Raw genomic sequence first — 25,105 nt, forward strand, 5'->3', positions numbered from 1 at the left:
GTCTTCTCCACAAAGTCAGGTTGGTTTGCCAGGAAGTCAGACTTTAACCAGTGGGGCAATGTCAGCTTTAACCTGGATACCTTGTGTGCAAGGGGAGCTGTTCTGTTTCATGGGTGAAGTGAAACAAAGGCTTTTTTCCATTTCCATTTACATTCAAGGCAGGAAAACCCACCACATTTGAACCACAATGGGTAGGAAGTCATCAGGACCTGAGGAACCTTTCTAAACTGTCACAACTAAAAGTGTCATTTAACGTTTGATGCTGTGTATGACTGGTAGCCCAGGAGGGAAATTCTACTAGCATTAGGACAAGTACCTGAACTGTTTTTTTCCAGAAGTCATGAAGAAATGTTTTATCACTCATTCTGATAATTATAACAAACACACAACATAGCAACTGGCTAAAAAGTATATCCTTTTTGGATTATGCTCTCTAAAGAGCAGGATATTAAAGGTTACTAAAAGACTGTTGGACTTTTCTTTTAATGAAAGAAGACTGTGGAATCTATGTTGGTTAAAATTATTATAGTCACAAGCAAAACTAGAAATATTCAGTTGGAAAGCACTGAAAACACCCTCCACCCATCATTCTACTAATCCAATCAAAGGCAAGAATATTGTCTATGTAAGACAAAATTATTAATAAAATAATTATCAACATAAAAACCAGAATCATTTAATTACAAGCATGCCTCACTTTACATATACTTGCTTAATAAAATTTACATCTTGAAAAAACTGAGTTGCTCACAAATTCCTCTGAACCTTTGTTCACACAAAGGAATTTCAGGCTCCTGAGCATGGACTGTTACAGAATGGCACCTACAGAAGTGGCACTGTGATTCAGGTTCCTTATCTAATTATTCAGATAAAAGGAAGAGGGGATACATAGTTCTGATAGTTTCAAAAGCATAGTTTGAAGACTGCCAAGTAAGAGAAAAAAAATCCAATGACCTGGAAAAGAGGGAGAAGGTTGAGGATTAGGAAGGAGAAGTAGAATCCTAGAGAATGAAAAGTATCATTTTTTAAATGCTACAAGAGTATTTCCAGTATTCTGACACTCAGTTTATCACCAACTTGGCTACCATATAAATTATTCTTTCTTCATTAAAAAGTATGTTTCACCATAATAGAATTAAAAAAATTCTTCCTGTAATATGTCTGAATTTACCTTGGAAGTTAGAGGAAAACAGCGTATCTTTTATAGACATTTGTGTCAATATTGTGGGAAAGCCTCCATTACGTAAAGCAAGCAATGGCAATAGTAAGTGACACCAAACAATAGAATAAACATCTGGATCTCAACATAGGTGTTTTTTAACACTACCATTCTCCTGGTAAAGAACTGCACTGTTGCAATATTATCCCATTTCTTCTAGCACTTTCAGAGGAAAGCACAATTAATTCTGCAAGCTGAGAGAACTAGGACAATATAAATTGATGGCTCAGGCACTTCCCTGGAGGGCTCCAAAGAATATTCTATTTTTAACTCTCACTTCAACAGAGAAGAGAACAAGAAGTAAATGCAGTGCTCAGCAGAAAAGTATTGAACAAGCTTTAACAGGCTGGTTTTATTTTATATAGGTGACCTGAGCTAGCATTTGTGATAAAGGAAAGCATTCTTAACAACACAGATTAGACATAATCAGAAAAATAATAAAAAGAATTAAAGAATTGCTTTGTCAGAATACACGTAAATCTAAGGTTATTTCACTTAAAAATATTACTAAATTTTTTCAAGACTGAATGAACTTGTACAACAGAAGCACTGGGAAGGCAGTTTTTTTTTTTTTTTTAAATGAGCCATTTTACTAAATCTAACTTTGTTTGTAACTAGGTATCTGCAAGACAATTTAGAAGAATTGTTTCCAAATCATCAAAACCTCATCTTATAATCCTGGTCAGTCTTCTGTCTGTGGCATTATTTTAGTGGGCAGGCAGGTTCAACTAAGGCTAGCCCCGCAGGTGTATTTGGAAGGAGACAGAGGTGCCATCACACCTTCACTATCCTTTCTCCTCTATCATCCTCTCTTCTCCTACTCCTGTGCCTGAAATAAACATATACACAAACAAAAAACAATTCTATAAAAACAGCCACACAAAGGTTATAGCTCACATCTACTTAATAACTACCTCATGGAAGAATCTATACAACTCAAGGAAATCTATGGGTACTTACCAGATATATTTGGCTCCAGATTTCAGTGGCGGCAGGTTAATGGAGAAGGGAAAAGGGAAATAGGTGGATTTGTAGGTATTATACAATGTCTGAATCTGTGCTGGTCACACAATACATACTAAGAAATGCTCACAGAATCAATGAAAAAACAAAGCCAGGGCCACCACTTAGTAATACAAATACAAAATTCCTATTACTTGGGTCAAAAGTTGTCAATGAGGAAATTATTGACTTTTGTGCCTTGAGTCCCTGTTTGACACAACTGACTCTCCTCTCAATAAGCCCTCTCCTCTGCTTACCCAATAATGTCGTTTTTCCCTTGCTTGCCTTTTACATCCAGTTACTCTCAAATTTCTGCCTTGCAATGCTGCCAATGTTCTGCATACCTTAAAGACTATTCATCCTAAAATGTTCCTCCTACAGTGTGGTTCATCAGGCTCCTACCACAGTCTGCTGGTAACGAAATTTAATCAATTTGGAATGACATGGTTCTGAGTTATCCGGAAAGCTAAGACTAAAGATACAATGTATTGATATTTTTTGAAATTTTCAACTGGCTGCAAAACTAAAATATTTAGCATCATAGAATCACTTTGGTTCCCACAGGTGTGCAGTAACACCACAGTCTGGGGAAAAAAATCGAATCATATCCTTGGTAGGAGCTCAAGTAGCTTCAAATACATTTAGGAGTCTTAGGTCCATCTGATGGCCTGCTTTAATGAATAATAGTGTCCTTAAAAAGTTATGTAGCAATAGGGAAAGAGACATATTTGACTTCTGCTAATGAGTCTGGCATGCTTAAAAGGCATTACAATTAATGAAAAAAATGTAAGCAAATGTAAACACCTTAATACAGCATTAGAAAAAAAAAGCAAAAAAGCAGTGGAAACCTGAGTAAAAAGAAGCCAGGAAGCAGCTGAAAAAGAGACCGGTTCACTGTGAGAAATGTAAACCTCTCAGACAGTGCTACGGCCCCGAATCCAACAGCTCAGGAACAAGGCCAATTATTGCAAAATATTAAACATATATGGTGAAGCTGCAAACTTTTAAAAAGAGTCATAAGAATAAAAGCAGCTACAAAGAAAAGAGCCAGGGGTTCAAATACCTAAAATCTTTGCTATAATTACTACAAGCAGGAAAAGTTTCTTTATATTAATAGTTTACCAAACTCTTTATAGGTAGCGTACTTTATAGTATTCAAACTATATTATTTTATGATAAAAGATTAAGATAATAAATCTCCATTATTACAACTGGCAAGTAACCAGATCTTTTGAAATAGTTGTTTACATGACTCCAGTTAGTGACAATAAATTGCTAAGCTATTACAAACAAATTCTCTAATATTCCACCTTTCTGAACTAGAAATGACTCACATGAGACACACAGAATCATGGAATTTTAAAGTACACAGAGGCTTCAATAGACAATATAGTAAAATTTCCTTACTTTGCAAGTGGGTAAACTGAAACCCAGAGGCTTTAAGTGATACGCTTAAACACCAGTTAAAATGACTAAGGGCCGTCAGGATTCTGACTCTTATTTTGTTGTTCTTCTGTGTTATACAATGCATTGTCCAAAAAGCCTAATGTATATACAGCCAGAATTTCTTTTTTGTTGACAGGGGTAAACTCAACTCTGTTTTGAAGGACGGTTAGTAGGTTCACATTCGTAACAAGACTAGCACATTCGCTCCCCAGCAGTAATGTTAGCACTGAATTCAATTCTGTGCCCATAATAGATGGAGGTTTATCGTCAAGGAGATCAAAACTATTGAGCTCCACTGGCACACATACAGATAGAAGACCCAAAGCATTTTACTCTTGAGATATTTTACCAACTTCTTCCTTGCCTCCAAAAGGGAAAATTACAGAAAATCCTGTATTTCTATTGCCCATACCCTACCTGTTCTAAGAAGAACACTTGGTTCAATTGGGTTTGTTAATTTAGGGTAAAATTTCTTTAAATTTATATATGAACATTTAAACATTTGTGCCACAGTGAAGAAAAATTGTTCCAACACTACCAATGCTTTCACTATTTGCTGGAATAATTAGTTTAACCTTTTTATGTTAAAAAATGCTTCTTGACACTTTGTAGGGTAAGTAAATATTGTCTGACAAGAAATAAAAATGTAAGGGATATGACAAAGCATTTCTCATTTTAATCAGACTGGGATAGTGAAATGTAGGGAAATATAAAAAAAATAAAAAAGGAAACCCAGAAAGTATTGTTTATATACAAAAATGTAAACTGCTGAGAGAAATTGCTATAAATCTGTAAAAAAAAAAAAAAAAAGGGGAGAGAAATAATAAAATGTTCATTTCCCAGTACATTTTACTTTTCTATTAAGACACAAACATAACTGTACACTGTTCTGTAAGTTTTGATATTAAAATATAACCATTAGCTCACTATAAAACAGTCTTTTAGATTATAACTTTTAAGAGTTAAAATTCCTACTAATTCTATAAAAAGGTTCAATATGATTACCAACACAATAGCTGGCACTGGCACTGCTGAACTTTTCTTTAAAGGGAAATTTTCTAATATACTTATTAGCATAGCAAAATTTCTTTCCATTTCAGATAAGGATGCTTTGAGGATTTATTTCCCTTTTATTCTTCAAACTGAATGAGATTCAACTAACTTAAACTCCAAGTTGAGTATACTAAATAAAATAACTGAAAGGGCACAGCCAGGTTATTAATATAAAGTGTTATATTATGACTGGCTCATAAGAGTCAAACATAATGTCAAAAACTATTCAAAGACATAATTCTCTTTTCTGTGCCTACACTATCCAGATGCAATCTGACTTATTGTTTCCTTCCTTCTCATCATAACTAGCATTAAAGAAAACCCCACAATTAAAAATATCCCTGATGATAAACACATACTGTCACACAGATATTCTGGTCCCCAACTAGGCATTTTTAGTTGTTTTCTATTAAGTGGTAATATTTTCTTGCAGAGATGTGTTTGTACTAGCACACCAGCCCCAACCTATGATGAAAATATTTTATTTTCTAGGCAGTTTGACCATGGACAGGAATAAAAATTTTACCATGGAAAAGAATAAAACTATAAGCTCACACAAATACAGAATAAAGAATCTTTGCTTGCCTCATCAATAGGGTATACTAATGAACTAAGTTAATTAGTTACACACAAGATATTTAAATGAGTAGCATGAAGGTAAATTTCCTTCTTTATTATCATGACATCAGTTGTAATCTGTGTTATAATTTTGGAAGAAAAAATAAAGATGAAAACAATATGAAAAGGCAGTCACTTGATGCCCAGAAAATCATTTCTATTAGAATAAAACAACAATGTATGTAAAGCCAAAGAGCAGTGTGACAACCAGTGTGCCCACGTATAACTTTTGAAATTAGAGCACGTACCTAGTCTATGTTATTTGACATAGACTGTATTATTAAACTTCAGGTAAACCTGAAACTAAAAGAAGTTATATTTGAGACAGAGAAAAAATTCTAACTTGGCTAAAATGACCAATATTTGTACTCAACATCCTTTGGAAGAACATTTGTCACAAGTACAATACAGAGGTAGTAACATACAAAACAGGGAAGAACCTGCATGCTAAGTATAAGACAACTTGCAAGGGTAACAGATTAAGGAAGTTCTGGAAGTTCTCCTGTGGGGTGAACTTGGTGAGTCACAGTGATCACTGACGACTCTGTATTGGTAAGGAGAAGCAAGAACACTTCTCATCAGATGGGCCAGTGCAGAGATATTTTTCCTGAAAAGGTGGTAACCCCTAAGCATTCCACGCAATATCAAGAGCAATAAACTGTCTCAGTGGAGGTGGAGGTTACAGTGCCATAGTGAGTCACATTCACACAGTCTTGAGAGCCTTCACTAGTGACAGGCAGCTAAAAAAGCTCTAAAGAAACCAATAGTAAAATTCTACCTCAACTCCTAGAGTTACGAAAGGCAGGATAAATACCTCATTAAACATCTGGGACAGAAGTACACATCTAGATGGAAAGCATATAGAGAAATGAGTTCATTAAAATCAGTAAGATAGTTTTTTTTACACTGAGATCACAGCCGTTTTCACTGAATGCTTGAAAAAAATTTGAAAAATATGTTGAGTTTTAATATATTTTATATGTCTAGTTTTGGATTGTAATTTCATTTAAAAATACTTTTCATCATACATCAACAAAGAGAAAAACAAAACAGAAAATATGCCTAAGAACATCATTCCTTTTAAAGGCATTCCTACTAAGACATCAAAATACCATCCCTAGGCTACAACTCTCAATCAAAGGTAGTTTTGGTCTTTGCTTCTGGTTTTAGCCATTCAGAAGATATCTTGTGCCTTGCCTTGCCACTCTTTGGCTGTTACCACAGGTGGATTATCAGGCTGCAAAGAGGGCTTCAACTACAATGGCATTGAGGACCAGCAGCCATTCAACACTGCGTGGCCTAGTAGGATCTTCCCATTATGGCTTCCAACCCTTTAGCATATAGACTTGAGAGTATCTTCTGGGGGATGCTAAGATTTGCCCACTCTTTTAAACTCATGGGTTTGCATTCTCATATATATGTACATATTTGAGATACATGACAGACTGAATATCATAGTATCTTAATAGAAAGACTGAAATAAAGTAAGATGAAAAAAGCAATGCCCATGGCTAAGAATTTATAGCATCAGAAACTCTACTCACCTGTCTGCTGTGCAGGCTGTGGCAGTGGTTGGTTTAGATGTGAATTGTAATGGACAGAAGGGACTGCGCGATACTGAGGTTGACTGGAGTGATAGTGGCCTGGAGCGCAGTAACAGGCTGGCATCTAGGACCATAAGTATTGAGGGAAAAAATTCAATTTACTTGTAATAGAAATTTTTTTCTGTCAGGAGTATCAGAGTTTAATGAATAAATCTTTCCAGCATCAACCATCTGAAGACTGATTTTATTTTTAAATTTAATTGAAAAAAAATTCAAATATAGTATGCATAAAAAGAAATGCCTACAAACGTGCCTACCAGTCGTATTTATATTTTAATTTTTTTGCCATATTTGTTTTAGCACGCTCTCTCTCTTTCCTTTTATAAAACCAAACATTACTGAAATAGCTAAAGGTTCACTTCATTTCCTTTACTCTACTTTCAATAGAAAAGCCATTATCCTATAGGTGGTGACTTTTACTATACATCTATTATCCAGGTACGTATTGTGGAGTATTTAAAAAACTAACATTTATGGTACAGGCTGAATATCCCTAATGAAAATATCTGAAATGCTCCAAAATGCAAAACTTTTTGAGTGCTGACATGATGCCACAAGTGGAAAATTCCACGTGTGACCTTAAGTGAAACAAAGTCAAAACTTTTTGTTTCATGCACAATATTAATAAAAATATTGCTTATATTACCTTAAGGTTATAAGATGTATATGAAACATAAATGAATTTGCTTTTTAGACTTGAGTCTCATTCCCAAGGTATCTCATTATGTATATGCTAATATCCCCAAATCCAAAAAAATTTGAAATCTGAAACTTCTGGTCCAGAGTATTTCAGATAAATGACACTCAGCCTGTACTCTCCTATATATAACTTCATGAAAATCAAGTTGTAATAAACATTGTTTTTGAGACTTAATTTTGTTGAAATGTACTCCTAGCTCATTCAGTTTAACTACTGAACAGCATTCACTGTACAAATAAACCATTTTACTCATTCCCACATTAATGCATAGTTGTACTGGTTCCATTCTTTAATTTTTCTCATACAGTCACATACCACATCACAATGTTTTGGTCATTACAGACCACATATAAGACAGTGGTCTTATGAAATAATGGAGCTGAAAAATTCCTATTGTCTCAACACATTATAGCACAATGCATTACTTACGTGTTTGTGGTGACACTGGTATAAACAAATCTACCATGCTGACAGTCATATAAAAGCATAGCACGGACAATTATGTACAGTGCATAACACTTGATAATGATAATAATGTTATTGGTTTGTGTATTTACTATCCTATTGTTTTTATTAGAGTGTACTTGTTCTACTTATTTAAAAAAAAAGTTAACCATAAAACAGACTAATAAGGTAGGTCCTTCAGGAGATATTCTAGAAGATGGCATTGTTGTCACAGGAGATGAGAATTCCATGTGTGTTACTGTCCTTGAAGATCTTCCAGTGAGACAAGATGTGGAGAGAGAAGATAGTGATATTGATGATCCTGACCTTATGCAGGTCTAGGCAAATGTGCGTGTGTCTTAGTTTTTAACAAAAAAGTTTGAAAAGCAAAAAAATATTAAATATAGAAAAAAGCTTATAGAATAAGGATATAAAGAAAGAAAATATTTTTGTATAATTGTACAATGAGTTTGTTTTAGGCTAAGGATTATTACAAGAGTCAAACATTTAAAAAATTAAAACACTTATAAAGTAAAAAATTACAGTAAGCTAAGGTATTTAATATCAAAGTAAGACAATAAGTTTTTATAAACTAAATGTAGGTTAAGTGTACCATAATGTCACAGGTCTTCCTATTCACTCACCAGTTACTCACTGACTTATGCAGTGCACCTTCCTTCCGTTCACGGTAGGTTGGTAAGTGGCCTATGCAGGTATACCATTTTTATTTTTGTTAGTTTTTAGAGATGAGGTCTCACTGTCACCCAGGCTAGAGTGCAGTGGTGTGATCACAGCTCACCGCGGCCTCAAACTCCTGGGCTCAAATGATCCCCCTGCCTTAGCATCTCAAGCAGGTGGGACCATGCCTGGTTAATTTTCTTTTCTTTTTTGTAGAGACGGGGGTCTCACTATGTTGCCAAAGCTAGTCTTGAACTCCTTGGCCTCCCAAAGTGCTTGCATTACAGGCATCAGCTGTGAGCCACTGTGCCTGGCCCTTATAAAAGATACTTTAAAAATAGAGGTTGCAAATAAGAGGACAGAAAAACATATGCTATTTAAATGCTACTAAAAAGAATGCTTAAGATATACATTTTTTTTTTTTTTCAGAGACAAAGTCTTGCTTTGTTGCCCAGGCCAGAGTGCTGCGGTGTTCGTCATCATAGCTCACAGTGACCGCAAACTCCTAGGCTAAAGCGATCCTCCTGCCTCAGCCCACCAAGCAGCTAGGACTACAGGCACACTCCAAGATGTTAAGTTAATTTAAGAAATTTTTTTGTAAAGCCCAGGCACAGTGGCTCACGCTTGTAATCTTAGCACTTTGGGAGGTCAAGGTGGGTGGATTGCTTGAGGCCAGGAGTTTGAGACCAGCTTGAGCAAGAGTGAGACCCCATCTCTACAAAAAATGGAAAAATTAGCTGGGCATGGTGGCTTGTTCCTATAGCCCCAGCTACTCCGGAGGCTGAGGCAGGAGGATCGCTTGAAATTAGGAGTTTGAGGTTGCAATGAGCTATGATGATGAAGGCCACCTGCACTCTACCCTGGGTGAGAGACTCTGTCTCAAAAAAAAAAAAAAATTTTGTGAAATGGGGTCTCATTACATTGCATAGGCTGGTCTGAAACTCCTGGCTTCAAGTCACCCTCTCGGCTTAGCCTTCCAAAAAAGCTGGGATTACAGGTGTGAGCCACTGTACCTGGTCAAGACACTCTTAATGTCAGATAAAATAGGTTTCAAGACAAGAAATAATACTATAGACAGAGAAAAACATTTCATTAATGATATAAGTCAATATATCAGGAAGATATGATAAATGTTAATTGCCTAATATAGCTTCAAATACTATCAAAAACTGACATAATCTAAAGGCGAAAAAGACAAATCAAAAATAACAGAATATGAAAGAAATCAATGACTTAAGTAAATGAAAAAACATTCCATGTTCTTTAAGATTGGAAGACTTAATATTGTTAAGATGGCAATAATACCAAAGAGATCTACATATTTCATATAATGTCTATCAAATTCTGATGGCCTTTTTTGCAGAAATGGAAAGGCCCACCCACAAATTCATATGGAGTTGCAAGGGACCCAAATACTCAAAACAATCTTGAAAGAGAAAAGCCAAGTTGGAGGACTCATACTCCCCAGTTTTAAAACTTACTACACAAAGCTACGGTAATCAAAACAATGCAGTTTTGGTATAAGGATAGAAATATATAATGGAGTAAAAGTGAGAGTCCAGAAAAAAACCCTTACATTTATGGTCAACTGATGTTTGACAAGGGTACCAAGACTATTTGATGGGAAAAATAAAGTGTCTTCAACAAATGATGCCAGAATAACCAGATATATACTTGCAAAAGAATGAAGCTGGACCCTTTCCTCATACCATATACAAAAATTAACTCAAAATGAATAAATGACTAAATATAGGAGCTAAAAACATAAGATTCTTAGAAGAAAACATGGGGATAAATTTTCATGACCTTGGTTTGACAACAGATTCTTAGATATGACATCAAAAGCAGAAGCAACAAAGGAAAAAATGAATAAAGTAAATTTTACCAAAATTATAAACTTTTGTGCATCAAAAGATGTTATTAAGAAGGTGAAAAGGCCGGGCGCGGTGGCTCACGCCTGTAATCCTAGCACTCTGGGAGGCCGAGGTGGGCGGATCGTTTGAGCTCAGGAGTTCGAGACCAGCCTGAGCAAGAGCGAGACCCCACCTCTACTAAAAATAGAAAGAAATTATATGGACAGCTAAAAATATATATAGAAAAAATTAGCCGGGCATGGTGGCGCATGCCTGTAGTCCCAGCTACTCGGGAGGCTGAGACAGGAGGATCGCTTGAGCTCAGGAGTTTGAGGTTGCTGTGAGCTAGGCTGACGCCACGGCACTCACTCTAGCCTGGGCAACAGGGTGAGACTCTGTCTCAAAACAAAACAAAAAAAAAAAAAAAAAGAAGGTGAAAAGACAACCTTACAGAATGGGTGAAAATATTTGCAAATCACATATCTAATAAGGGTCTAGTATCCAGAATACATTAATACAAAGAACTCTAACAATTCAACAAAAAATGGCAAATAATATGATGAAAAAATAGTCAAAGGATTTGAGTAGACATTTCTCCAAAGATACACACATGGACAATGATCATCAGATGGTGAAAAGATTTTTTCAGCATCACTAAGTATAAGGGAAATTCAAGTCAAAACCACAATGAGATACCACTTCACATCTACTAGGATGGGTGCTATCAAACAACCAAAAATAACAGGTGTTTTGGCAAGGATGTGGAGAAATTGGAACCCTGGTATTAATACATAGCTGGTGGGAATGTAAAATGATGTAGCTACTGTGGAAAAATGCATAGCAGTTCTCAAAACATTAAACACTGAATTACCACATGATCCAGGAATTCCACTCCCAGGTATTAATATATACCCAAAAGAACTGAAAACAGATACTCAAAAAAATACATGCACCTGAATGTTCAAAACAGCACGATTTATAGCAGCAAAAAGGTAGAAACATTCCAAATTTTCATTAATGGGTAAAAAGATAAATTGTAGTATTAATATATATGCAATGGTATATTATTCATACTTAAAAAAGAATGAAGTACTAATACATGTTACAACGTGGATGAACCTTGAAAATATTATGTTAAGTGAAAGAAGCCAGACACAAAAGGTAACATATTGTATGATTCCACGAATATGAGCTACCCAGAACAGGTAAATCCAGAGACAAAATCCACAGGCAGATGGGTGTTTGCCAGGGGCCGGGAAAAGGGGAGAATGGGTACTAACTGCTTAATAGGTATGAGGTTTCCTTTTAGGGTGATGAAAACGTTATGGAACTAGATGGAAGTGGTGGTTGCATAACATTGTGAATGTACCAAATGCCACTGAATTGTTCATGTAAAAATGGCTAATTTTATGTTATGTGAATTTCACTTCAATTAAAAAAATGCAAAAAAAAAAAAAAATCCCACGACTTCCAAACTCCAAAACAAAAAGCCACATACAACTAAAATGACAGAATACAAATTCTTTTCCATGTGCACATGTATCATTCCAAGAGAGAATTTGTGATGGACCACAAAATCGGACTCAACAGAATCTAAAACACTGAAATCTTAGAGTTGGTTCTCTGATCACAGGTAATTAAAATAAAAATTAATAAGGTAACTAGAAATCTCCCAAATATTTGGAAATTAACACACTCCTAAATAAGTCATGGATCAATAAAAGTCACAAAAAGAAAATATTAATATTTTGAACTAAATAACAAAAACACAACATATCCAAATTTGTTGACGCAATTAAAATGGTGCTTAGAGAGAAATTTATAGCATTAAAAAACTTATATTAGAAAAGAAGAAAAATCTAAAATCAATGATCTATGCTTCTACTTTAAGCTAGAAATAAAGGATCAAATTAAACCCAAAGTAGAAGAACTAATAATAAAAGCAGAAATAGTTCAAATAGAAAATAAAATAACAAAGAAAATTAATGAAAGCTTAAGTTTTTTTTTTTAAGAACATCAATAGAACTGACAAATCTCTAGCTAAACTAATTGATAAAGGAAAAAGAAGACATCAAAGTTATCAATATCAAGAATTAAAGAGGGGAAACCATTACAGATCCTAAGGATATTAAAAGTACAATAAAAAATTATGAATTTTATGACAATAAATTTACAAAATGAAATAAATACAAACTACCAAAATTGATCCAAAAACAAATAGGACATCAGAATAGCTTTATATCTGCTAAGAAACTGAATTTATAATTTAAAAACCTTCCCTGCAAAATAACTCCAGGTACAGATGAATTCATTGGTGAATTCTAGCAAACATTTAAGAAGAAATAACATCAATCCTACACAAACTCCTTCAGAATATAAAAGGAGGAGAGAACAATGCCCAGCACATTTTGAGGCCAGTACCAAAGACCTTACAAGCGAAATACAGACCAATATCCTTCATGAACATAGATGCAAAAATCCTTAACAAGTATCAGCAAATTGAATACAGCAATATAAAAAAAGAGTACTATATTATGACCAAGTGGGGTCTGTTTCAGGAATTAGAAGTTAGTTAAACATTCAAAAGTCAGTGAATCCCTATTAAATTACCAACATCATTTTTCACAAATCTAGAAAAAATAATTTTATGCTTTGTATGGAACCAGAGAAGACCCCGTTTAGCAAAAGCAATTTTAGGCAATAAGAACAAAATGGGAGGTATTAATTTACCAGACTTCAAACTATACTACAAGGCTATGGTTATTAAATCAGCTTGGTATTGGCACAAGAACAGAGACAGATCAGTGGAACAAAACTGAAAATCCAGATATAAAACTATCCTCATATAGCCTTCTAATCTTTGACAAAGCAGACAAAAACATACACTGGGGAAAAGATTCCTCATTCAATAAATGGTGCTGGGAAAACTGGATAGCCACATGTAGAAGACTGAAACAAGACCCATACCTTTCACCTCTCACAAAAATCAAATCACGGTGGACAACAGACTTAAATCTAAGGTGTGAAACTATTAGAATTCTAGAAGAAAATGCAGGAAAAACTCTTATAGACATTGGCCTAGGCAAAGAATTTATGAAGAAGATCCCAAAGGCAATCACAGCAACAACAAAAATAAATGAATGGGACCCGATTAAATTAAAAAGCTTCTGCACAGCCAAAGAAACTGTCACGAGAGCAAACAGACAACCTACAGAATGGGAAAAAATTTTCGCATGCTACACATCCAATAAAAGGCTGATAACTAGAATCTATTTAGAACTCAGGAAAATCACCAAAAACAAAATCAAACAACCCTACGAAAAAGTGGGCAAAGGACATGAATAGAAACTTTTCAAACGAAGACAGAAGAATGGCCAAGAAACATACGAAAAAATGCTCAACATCTCTAATCATCAGGGAAATGTAAATCAAAACCACAATGAGATATCACTTATCTCCAGTGAGAATGGCTTTTATCACAAAGTCCCAAAACAATAAATGTTGGCGTGGATGCGGAGAGATAGGAACACTCATACACTACTGGTGGGACTGCAAACTAGTGCAACCTCTGTGGAAAGCAATATGGAGATACCTTAAACAGATACAAGCAGACCTACCATTTGATTCAGCAATCCCATTATTGGGTATCTACCCAAAAGAACAAAAGACATTCTATAAAAAAGACATCTGCACCCGAATGTTTATAGCGCACAATTCACAATTGCAAAGATGTGGAAACAACCCAAGTGCCCATCAATACATGAGTGGATTAACAAAATGTGGTATATGTATACACTACGAAGTACTACTCAGCTATAAGAAATAATGGGGATATAGCACCTCTTGTATTTTCCTGGAAAAAGTTGGAACCCATTCTACTAAGTGAAGTATCCCAAGAGTGGAAAAATAAGCACCACATGTACTCACCATCAAATTAGTTTCACTGATCATCACCTAAGAGCACATTCAGGAATAACATTAATTGGGTGTCAGGCAGATGTGAAGGGGGACAGGATGGGTGTATACATACATAATGAGTACGACGCGCACAGTCTAGGGGATGGACACGCTTGAAGCTCTGATTGGAGGAAGGGGGGGCAAGGGCAATATATATAACCTAAACTTTTGTACCTCCATAATATGCTGAAATAAAAAAAATAAATAAATAGAGTACAGGAGCCACACCATTCAAAAAAAAGTCGGTGAATACAATTCACCTTATTAATAGAATAATGGAGAAAAATCACATAACTAACTACCTTAATAGATGCAGAAAAACATTTCAAAAAAACTTAACACCCAAGCATGGTAAAGAGTCTCAGTATACTAGGAATTGAAGGAAACTTCCTCAACCTGATAGAGGATATATATAAAAACTATGCAAATAACATCACATTTAATGATGAAAGACTGAATACTTTCCCCTGAGAAACAAGGCAAGAATATGTATTTTCAAACTTCTATTCAACATTGGATGGGGGGAGCTTCTGGCTAGCACAATGAGGGAAGAAACAAAAGGCATACAGATTGGAAAGGATCATGTATATAGAAATAATCTTGTATGAAAATCCTAAGCAGTCCACTAAAAAAACCCTACCTAGAATAACCAAATTACAAGATCGATATGCAAAAATCAACTTTATTCCTACATACTAGCAATGAACAAGTAGAAAACAAAATTTAAAAACATTTCCCTTTAGAATAGCATCTAAAAATATTAAATACTTAGGGATATATTTAATAAAATAGGTACAGTATCTGTATAATGAAAACTGCGAAATACTGTTGAGAAAAATTAAGAAAGATCTAAGAAAGTGGAACGACATAATATATTACTACCTTGAAGGAGCCAATGTAGGGAGAAAAGATGAGAAAGTAATGTACCTGTGGTGATGGCTGCTGAATATATCCCTGCTGCTGCAGCACAGGCTGGCTGACAGGATGACCAGAGGCAGAATAGCCAGCAGTAGGGATTGGCTGCCCAGGTGGTAGGGGAGGGGGAGGGGGAGGAGGAGGAGGTGGTGGCGGCGGAGGAGGATGTGGTGGAGGGGCTGCCGTCATGATAAAACCAGATTGCTGTGGAGACTGAAGAACAACAGTGGACTGGAACATGGTGGCGTGAGGGTCAGAACCATCAGCGGATGGCTGGCGGGCAAGACTCATGTGGCTAAACTGAGACCCAAGATTATCCTGTTAAAAAGGAAAAAAGTCAGAAATCAGTAAGCCTGCTACAATAGGCCAAACTTATCAAAGAAAAATGCTTTGTATATTTAAATGAGTGGCAGTAGCATATATTATGGAAATTATATATATTCACAACAGAAATGATATAATAGAAGAGCAGCTTCAAGAAAATGGTAACTCTAAGGCAGGAATATTATGTGTCATTATAAATTATTTATAAAATATATCTAATGGAAATGTATAGCATGCAGAAAAGAGTAGGGTACAACATTTCACATTAAAAAATTAAAAGACATGTATTTAAATAAAGATTAAAGGCACATTAGGATATGGAAGTGAAATTGGACATATTGACATTTTCTGAAAGAACTTCAAAGAACAAGCAATGAGCAAGGTACTAATTACCCTATATGTGAGACTATCTCCCCTCTTCCTAGAAGGCAAGATTCAGGTCCTATGTATCTTTGTATCTCTAACAATCAAAATTACTTGTAGAAATTAAATACATAAAATCCAACCACCTAGCCCTTTCTCTAATCTCAAAAATAATTTGGCCATAAATTCTATTCTTCCCTTGTGTTTTTCAGTCTGTTGCTAAAGTTAGATGTTAGAAAAATGTAATCCAAATGATAGTTTCCTACTGCTTTTGCTAATTGGTAGCAACTAATGGTGCCCTGCCAAGATAGAGATTATGATTTATGTGTCATTTGATAAACATTTCTCTGACTCAAGAGCAGAAGGACCAGCTCTTACTGTTCTAGAAAATTATCACTAAAATGACAATATGGGGTTAAAATGGAATTCTTCTGTTCCCAAGGAGCCACGAATTGGCAACAAAATATACCACATTTTGTTGAGGTTAACATTCAAAAAAGTGACTTTACAACATTGTGGCAATTGAGTTGTCAGATCAAAGTTGACATGTCTACAGTTTCTAGAGTCTGCTTGTTTTTGTAAAGTATACTAAATTAAGGTTGTGGAAAAGATAAAGGATTGAAAAGGAGGAACCTGATTTAATGACTGAAAATATGTGGTTTTATCTTTCCAAATTGTCACTCTGACACACTCCAGCACTATTAGCCTAATTCAATGAATGGTTTCAAAAAGAAAAAAATTTACGTACTAGCTGTAATTTCAAAGTTATATGGCCAAATAGTTATAAAAGAGATACCATAACTGTATACCACTGTCAGAGTCACATTGGAAAAAAGTCATTTTCTTATTCCAATAAAAATTCCATTTTTCAAAACATTTTTGAATCTTTTTTTGCTATTCTTTTCTGTATGTTTTCAATCTTTTCAACATTGGAAAAATTCATTTTTTCAGACTGGAAGTAATTTTTGAAAATCATTCAGAGCTGGTAAATAGGTTGCCCCAGCTCAAACACAAACAAACAAAAACACCTCTCAAAAAGAAAATGTTTCTAAAAAGTGTTAAGAAAGATTTTCATATATAGCTTATAATCTGACTTGGAAAGCAATTTCAAAATGTGACAGCCATATAGTCTGAAAAATAACAGTATCACTGGGAAAAGTATATAGGATGTTAGGGAAATTCATTTTAAGGAAAGGACACTAAGATTTCTTGAATATCTACTTCACATTAGGCACAGAAGGTACTTTACATTATTGTCTCATATGCTTAGTAACCGTAGAAGGTCAAACAGTTAAAACATAGCAGAGTGAGTCAGATCTTACTGAGAGTTATAGTTTGGGGCATATTTTGGATTAAAGGAGCTACCATTACTTTACAGACATAGGCTAAATATCTAGAGATCTTCTTTGGAACTAGAAGGAAGTCCTTTGTAACTGTAAGCTACAATTCATGTTAATAACTTGTACTCAGTCTACTAGACCTACAGTGCTGGGGAGAGAATAGAAAGCCTAAACCCAGATGAAAGCTACCATCCAAGGACAGCACAGATTCTGCAATGATCTCAATGAGAAAAATAACTAAAACATCTTAGGACTAGTCAACCTGGAAATTATTTAATTATGAAAAAGCAGAAAAAAATTAGAGCTTAGACAATCACTATAATAAGCCAACATAAATAATTTTTTATGGAAGAGAATAATTTATTTCTAATATGGATTAGAAATAATTTTTTTGGTACATATGTACCCCTGACTTTAAAAAAAAAATCACAAAAGGTCATAAGCATTCATCACACATCCACCCACAGAAACAATGCATGAGGTGAATAGAGATATAGTACCACGGAGTATTGCTGGGTGGGTGAGACTGGCAGGAGCGGGGATGGGTAAGGGACTGTAGAGTACTGAACAGGCTGTGAAGAGGACTGCAGAGGACGAACAGGCTAAAGAATAACAGGTTGGCAAACAATGTTAATGTCAGAATAAAAACTTAGAAAAACGGCATAAAATGGAAATTTACACTTTTTTTGCAATACCTTTAATTACATTTAGAAAGTCATTTAAAATACAACAATACAGGAAAACAACAAAAACAATACTAAGTGAAGAAATTCTACATAGTAAAACTTTTGAAAACATACATAATTAGGACAATTTTTTTTGCAATAAAAATACTTCTTTATTACAAATGAACTGAAACAGGTAATTTAGGCATTTCAAACCCTACATCTAACAAAGCCCCCTGGGTTAAGTCCGTAAAAGCAAAACTACTTATCCTTATTTCCTGGTTTTATGAAAGGGCTGCCTTATTTAGCTATATAATATTTAATACTAAATTATAAATGAAAACCATTATTCCCTCTTATTATCCAACTAATAACTTACATAATATCGATGCCAATTGCCCTATTTGATAAAGCATGATTAAATATTCTTTTGGGGCCGATGTCCCAAAATTTTAGCAATTTTATAAGAAAAATGGACTATGGCTACTACTAAGACTAACAGTCTAAGGAACAATACACATATACATACAGACACATGCACACACATGAACATACCTCTTTTATGTATATAAAAAGAAGATTAAACACTTTCTTGTAACTAAACACATTTTTATTAAGAACGTGTATGTTAGCAGGTGAGAAACTAGTTCCATGAAATCTTTGGCCATTAGTGAAATACTCCTGAGTTTCAAGGAAAAAGAATCTTTATGTGGGGCATAAAAACTCTCTTAAAAAGAGTGCCTGAAGGTCCTCAAAAACAGGTATTTTATTTTTTTTATTTTTTATTTTTATTTTTTGAGACAGAGTCTCACTCTGTTGCCCGGGCTAGAGTGAGTGCCGTGGCGTCAGCCTAGCTCACAGCAACCTCAAACTCCTGGGCTTAAGTGATCCTACTGCCTCAGCCTCCCGAGTAGCTGGGACTACAGGCATGCGCCACCATGCCCGGCTAATTTTTTGTATATATATATTTTAGTTGTCCATATAATTTCTTTCTATTTTTAGTAGAGACGGGGTCTCGCTCTTGCTCAGGCTGGTCTCGAACTCCTGACCTCCAGCGATCCACCCGCCTCGGCCTCCCAGAGTGCTAGGATTACAGGCGTGAGCCACCGCGCCCGGCCAAAAACAGGTATTTTAAAAATAGAAAAAGTATTAATCCCTTCTCAATCCTGGGAATATAGCTGGCCAGCCATGAACTAACACTGGTACCTAATTTAATCTCCTAATCTTATATTTTTATAGTTTATTACAAAAAGGTAGTTAATATCCATATGAGTTTAAAGACCATAGTAATCTGCTTTACAGATGGCAATCAGACTAAAGTAAATTAAGTGACCCGTAGACAGTCATGTAAGCAAGCAGATAAGGACTACAGGTAATCTTATCTGATGAAAACTCTTACTTTTGGTTAAAATGCATATATATGAATCTTCCTCTGGACAATATCTCTGAAGAGAATACATTTACAGGGAAATTCTTATGACAACAAAGATGTATAATGATGAGTTACACTTCTACCACAAAAATCAACACAATAGTTTCTAAAAAAACAAAGGGCCTAGATTGGCTTAGAATCCAGAAAAAAAAATCTAAAATAAGTAAACACTACAAAAAGTAAAAGCTGAAAGATCTATATAGTGGTCTCTGGTCCCTGACAAACGTTTTGACTAGAAATAAGCGAGTTTCCTAATGGATGATGGCACATATTACACTAACAGGCTATTTGATGTCTTATTAAGTGAAATAAGCATTAAGACATAACTTTCTTCCAGACAACTTGACCTCCTATATAAATGTCAGATGAAACAAAAGTTTTAGTCTACTAGGGGATAAAAGAAAGAGGACTATGAGTACCAAGAGTATGAATTAATGTCTCCCAGAGCATCAAAGAGTAATGAGAAAACTGAGAAGACTGACTGATCAAACTAAAATTCTGACACCACTTAGAAAAGAAAAAGCCTTAGCACTTCCTTTTCCTACTCAAATTGCAACGGGCTGCAAAACAACATCCTCCTAAAGTAATTGGTTCTATACTGTATGTTCAAAAAACGTAGGCTATCTGAAGGCTTTGGAAATCAGAGCATTATCCTGTTTGGTTATTTGAAATCCCATGGATGAATTATCTCAGCGTGTGTAAAAGACAGTTATTGAGCACCACGTGTTGAGTCTGTTTCTAGGTATGATGAAAAAGTACCTAAAACATTTGAAGCAATGCTAGAAAAATCAGTCATGGAGTTTGATACATATGTCAAGACTTCAAATTAGTGCTCACTAAAGTATCTGTTTCTCAACTAGGCTGCCTCTACCCTCATTTAGAATTGTCTCATAATTAAATCAAAGTCATTTCTGAGATAATAATCTGAAATACATATTCACCAATAAATCCTTAGCATTTTTTGAAGCTGCTAGATTAACATTATTTCCACTGAATTAAACAGAAATGAAACCAAATGAAAATCAGTTTTATAAAGCTCCTGGTGAAATACATAGCACTGCAAAGACAACTACATGATAGCAAAATAAAGAGTAAACTTTTGGCAGGGCATGGTGGCTCAAGCTGTAATCCTAGCACTTTGGGAGGATGAGGTGGGAGGATCATCTGAGGCTAGGAGTTTAAGACCAGCCTGGGCAACATAGTAAAACCTTGTCTCTACAAAAAATAAAAAAAATTAGCCAGGCATGGTGGAACCTCCTGTAGTTCTAGCTACTCAGGAGGCCAAGCCAGGAGGATCATTTGAGCCCAGTAGTTTGATGTCGCACTGATCTATAATCAAGCTACTGCACTCTAGCCCAGGCAATAGAGGGAGATCCTGTCTCAAGAAAAAAAAAAAAAAGGAAACTCTTTTGGACAAAGTTGAATGAAGCCAAGGCAGAGAAGGCCAGAGAAAGAGTTTTATGTAGCCTTAGTGTATATAACCAAATGGGGTTGGGAAGGGGATATGGGAGTCTTTGGAAATAGCTTTAGGCAATCTCTTCTACATATATGAACCCATTTGTATGATCTCAGAAGTGTACCAAAAACTTATCTGTGCTTCTACTTTAACAAAACTGCCTTGCCCAGTACTAGGAGTCTTAATTGTCAGAGGTACAATTATTTTCATGACTTTCACACTATTGGATAACATAATTAAACTGCTCAAATGTTCTTCAACTCTGCAATACAAATGATACCATTTGCGAGCCAAACTAATGAAATTTCTCCAGTTCAAGTTTATCATTATAATTCTTTTATAAGTAATTACTCTGCATGTTCTTACCAGTGGAATATTTAGATAGTCTTGTGGGGAAAAAGAGTTGTAACTAACTGTATGAACTGACTTTGACATGTTATACAACCTTTAAAAATTAGAATAAAGATAAAAGAGTTTACACTGGTATGATCAAGTTCTCCAAAGATGGATAATACATCTTGAGGGGAAAAAGACTAAATGTGAAGATGTATGGGTAAACTCTAAACATTCATACAAACTCAGTATATTATTAAGAGTACTTTTGGGAATTCTAACTCATAGAATTTCTTTGTCTCTCTCTCGCTCCCTCATAATGTAGGTGGAATGAATAGAGAGTATCTTGCAGAACATATGTAACCCATCTCAGTTTCTTCTAACTGCTTAATCTGTTGAATCTTTTTTTTTTTAATTTTTGAGACAGAGTCTCGCTTCATCCAGACTAGAGTACCATGGCGTCAGCTTAGCTCACAGCAACCTGAAACTCCTGGGCTCAAACGATTCTTCTGTCTCAGCCTCCCGAGCAGTTGGGACTACAGGCGCGCACAACCACGCCTGGCTAATTTTTTCTATTTTTAGCAGAGATAGGGTCTTGCTCTTGCTTAGGCTGGTCTTGAACTCCTGATCTCAAGTGATCCTCCCACCTCAGCCTCCCAGAGTGCTAGGATTACAGGCATGAGCCACTGCACCTGGCCAATCTGTTGAATCTTAGAACAACTCACTTTGCTCACTAGGCCAATGAACAATCTTGTTAGTTTTGTTTTTATTTTTCCTCTTGTCCATTTCTTGCTGTTGTGAAGTAGGGATAAAATACTCACCAGAAAGGCTCACGGGATTAAAAAAAATTCCCTTTTCCAATATACAGTTAGTATTTATTAGCTGAAAAGCTCTTGAAATTAACCCTCTCTTTCTATGAGTAGTGAGTGGAACATCACTGGTGGCAGAAACTAAAGTTATAAGAGATACTTACTTGGGCTAACACAATTATAATTAGTGAATTTAGTCTCAAATATGTAAAGGCAGTAAACTTTAGCAGTAAACTTTAGCATTATGTAATTGTGGATATGTGCACCTGTGAGAAAATGTGATTAGCTGCTGGTTGTTGAGGTGGTGGGGGCGGCAGAGGTGGCTGTGGAGGTCCAGGCACTTGGGGTCTAACTGGTTGTTGAGTCATAGGAGGATTATACACAACTGGACTCCCATCTGGGTTTATGAAGGGCTGACCTGAAAAATTTAAAGAGGAAGGAAAAAAACAATTTATAATAGAGACTGAAAACAAGTCATACTACTAACAATTTACAAAACATGTCCACAAATCCTTACCCACAATTCCAAAACCGTCAAATTTTTGAAAACCAAAAGATTTTCTTAGCTTGGGAAGCAGCCTGATCTGATACGAGACTATCTGTAATCTTTATTTTTTTCACTTAAACATTCAAATGTTTCATTGAAGTGTCTTATGTGGGGTGCTGCCTCAGGCCCTACTGAGCTTATTATTATAATATGTAGTATTTTCTGAAAAACTCTGAATTATGAAACACATTTTGCCCAAGGGATTCAGTTATAGGATTGTGGTCCTATAGGTCTGTAACAAAATTTATATTAAAGAAAAAATGTTTGGCTTCAGGATACTGGAAAGTTACTCATCAGTTTTTATTAGAGGGTGGGAAATATCTGACTAATTTTAGGCCACATTGCATGTACTTCACTAATAAAATTACAACTGAATGAAAACTGAAGTGATTGACAGCTTCAAACTTCGAACTGTGAACTTGATGGTACTGTCCTTATTTTATAACTTCTAATTTGTTAAAGGTTATAATTTCTTTTTATTTCTAAATAATTTTCTACAATATCTTTTTTTTTTTAAAAATTCCAGTAAGCTTTATTCATTGGTAAGAGATAAAACTAGAGAGAGCTTTAGTATTGATTTTGAGGCTTTGTCCTTATTCCTCACTAATTATTGAAGGGGAAAAAAATGGGTATTTTATGTAATTAATAAACATAAATATTACTTTCTCTCTCTACAAATATATTCTAAACAACTTACTCTTATTATAATAAGTAACATTTTTATTGTAGAAAGATAACCAACAAATAGAAATTAAAAAGAAAATAAATCCCCCATAATCTTACAGTTAACATTTTGGATACCTTCTTCCAGATATCTTTTTAATGAAGGTGTAAATAGATTCAAAGATTATTATTTTTCCTTACTATACACTGGATTATTAAAAGAGAAAAAAGAAAGGACTACATGAAATAAACTGTTCTCTGACTTTTGATATACACTTAGAGAGAGAAAAACTGAGAAAGACAGGAAAATGACTGAAAAATAGTTTCTTAAATTGCCTTCAAAACATCCTTTCTTCCATGGTAAACCCTCCCCATTTTTTTTTTTTTTTTTAATGGGGGAAAATTGTGACATATAATAAAATACTATTTGGGAGAGAAGACTATATTAGTCCATAGCTTTCAAGCAGAAAAAGTCTTCCAAAGTACAATTATTTTGATCAGTTAGCATCCTGATAATTTATGTGATGGTTATAGATAACTAAAAACAAGTTCTGCTGGGTATTTGTTGATTATTAAATTGGAAAAAAATGGCACAGCAAATGTGGGCAAAGGCAGGTTCAAAAGTAATTTAAGGACTGTCTGAAAAAAGCTGGATGTGTTTTAACACTGTTCTCAAAAACCAAAAACATCACCTTTGGATTCATTTAAAATTAAGCATACAATTCAATTTCAGGTTGATCAATTTCTCATTCTCTCACTTTGTAAGCAATTGAATCTTTCATGTTACCAAAACCATATTAACTAATGTGTTTTAACTGAAAAATCACAGGAAACAGTAAAATATTAAACCCTCTTATATACTACTCCAGAAAAACAGAAAGTTTAAGTAATACAAACACCTGAAGGATAAGAAGATATTTATTAAGCAAAAATGGAATTTAATTTCTGAAAAACCAGTTATTTATGCTAATTCAATTCTTATATTAGAAACAAATGTTTGAATACTTTATCTTAAAAAGAAATGTGAAGAAACCTAAAAGTAATGAGTTCCAAATCATGGTTTTGTCTACTACAAACAAAAGGTTGAGGGATATTCAGAAGCTTGATACTCTCACCTGTATCTGCCTTGCCTGACTACTGCCATTATGATGCGACCCCACTGCCTAAGTCCTTGAGTTTTAAAGTAAAGTTATCAAAAGATCAAAGATTGTTTTCATTACTTTGCCAAATGATTGGGCTATGTTACTCTGAATAGAGACGAAGATTGTGATCTTTTAAAAGATCATATTTTCTCTACATAAATCATTTTTGTCAAACTATATAGTGAAATATAACTGCAGTTTCTTTACCTGAGGTTCAGCTTCCTTATCTGTAAATAAGGATTTCACCTACCTGAGTTGTTATAAAGATTATAAATAAAGTATTTAAAGTACCTAACACAGTATATGGTACAAGTAAATGTTCAATAAATGTAAATTATTATTAGCTAACCATAAAGAATATGTATTATCAATATTAATTCATGACTACCCGTTTTCTTTTATTAATAATATGTCCTTTAGCTTTCCCTCAGTAGAAAGCAAACAACACATCCTGAAGGGCAACTAATTATAGGTTTTTGCCACTTTATTGTATAATGAAGAAGAGCTGCTTACTTGGTCCTTGTTCATAAAATGCATACTAT

General features: G+C 34.8%; 1 protein-coding gene across 5 annotated transcripts in view; it reads right to left on the bottom strand.

The window, feature by feature from the left end:
* R3HDM1 (R3H domain containing 1) overlaps nt 1-25,105 on the bottom strand; it is a 177,406-nt gene that overhangs the window by 55,046 nt on the left and 97,255 nt on the right. For 4 of the 5 annotated variants that reach the window (XM_069458784.1, XM_069458869.1, XM_069459024.1 and 1 more), the window contains 3 exons: nt 22,478-22,629; nt 15,502-15,807; nt 6,883-7,006 (listed from right to left, as the gene is read on the bottom strand). In XM_069458784.1, the coding sequence (XP_069314885.1) occupies nt 6,883-7,006; nt 15,502-15,807; nt 22,478-22,629 (582 nt within the window). Of the gene's footprint in view, nt 1-6,882; nt 7,007-15,501; nt 15,808-18,016; nt 18,119-22,477; nt 22,630-25,105 lie in introns of all 5 variants that reach the window. The other variant, XM_069458690.1, reaches the window with a different exon arrangement.

This window comes from Eulemur rufifrons, chromosome 1 (assembly GCF_041146395.1).
Source record: "Eulemur rufifrons isolate Redbay chromosome 1, OSU_ERuf_1, whole genome shotgun sequence".
Classification (NCBI taxonomy): Eukaryota; Metazoa; Chordata; class Mammalia; order Primates; family Lemuridae; genus Eulemur; species Eulemur rufifrons.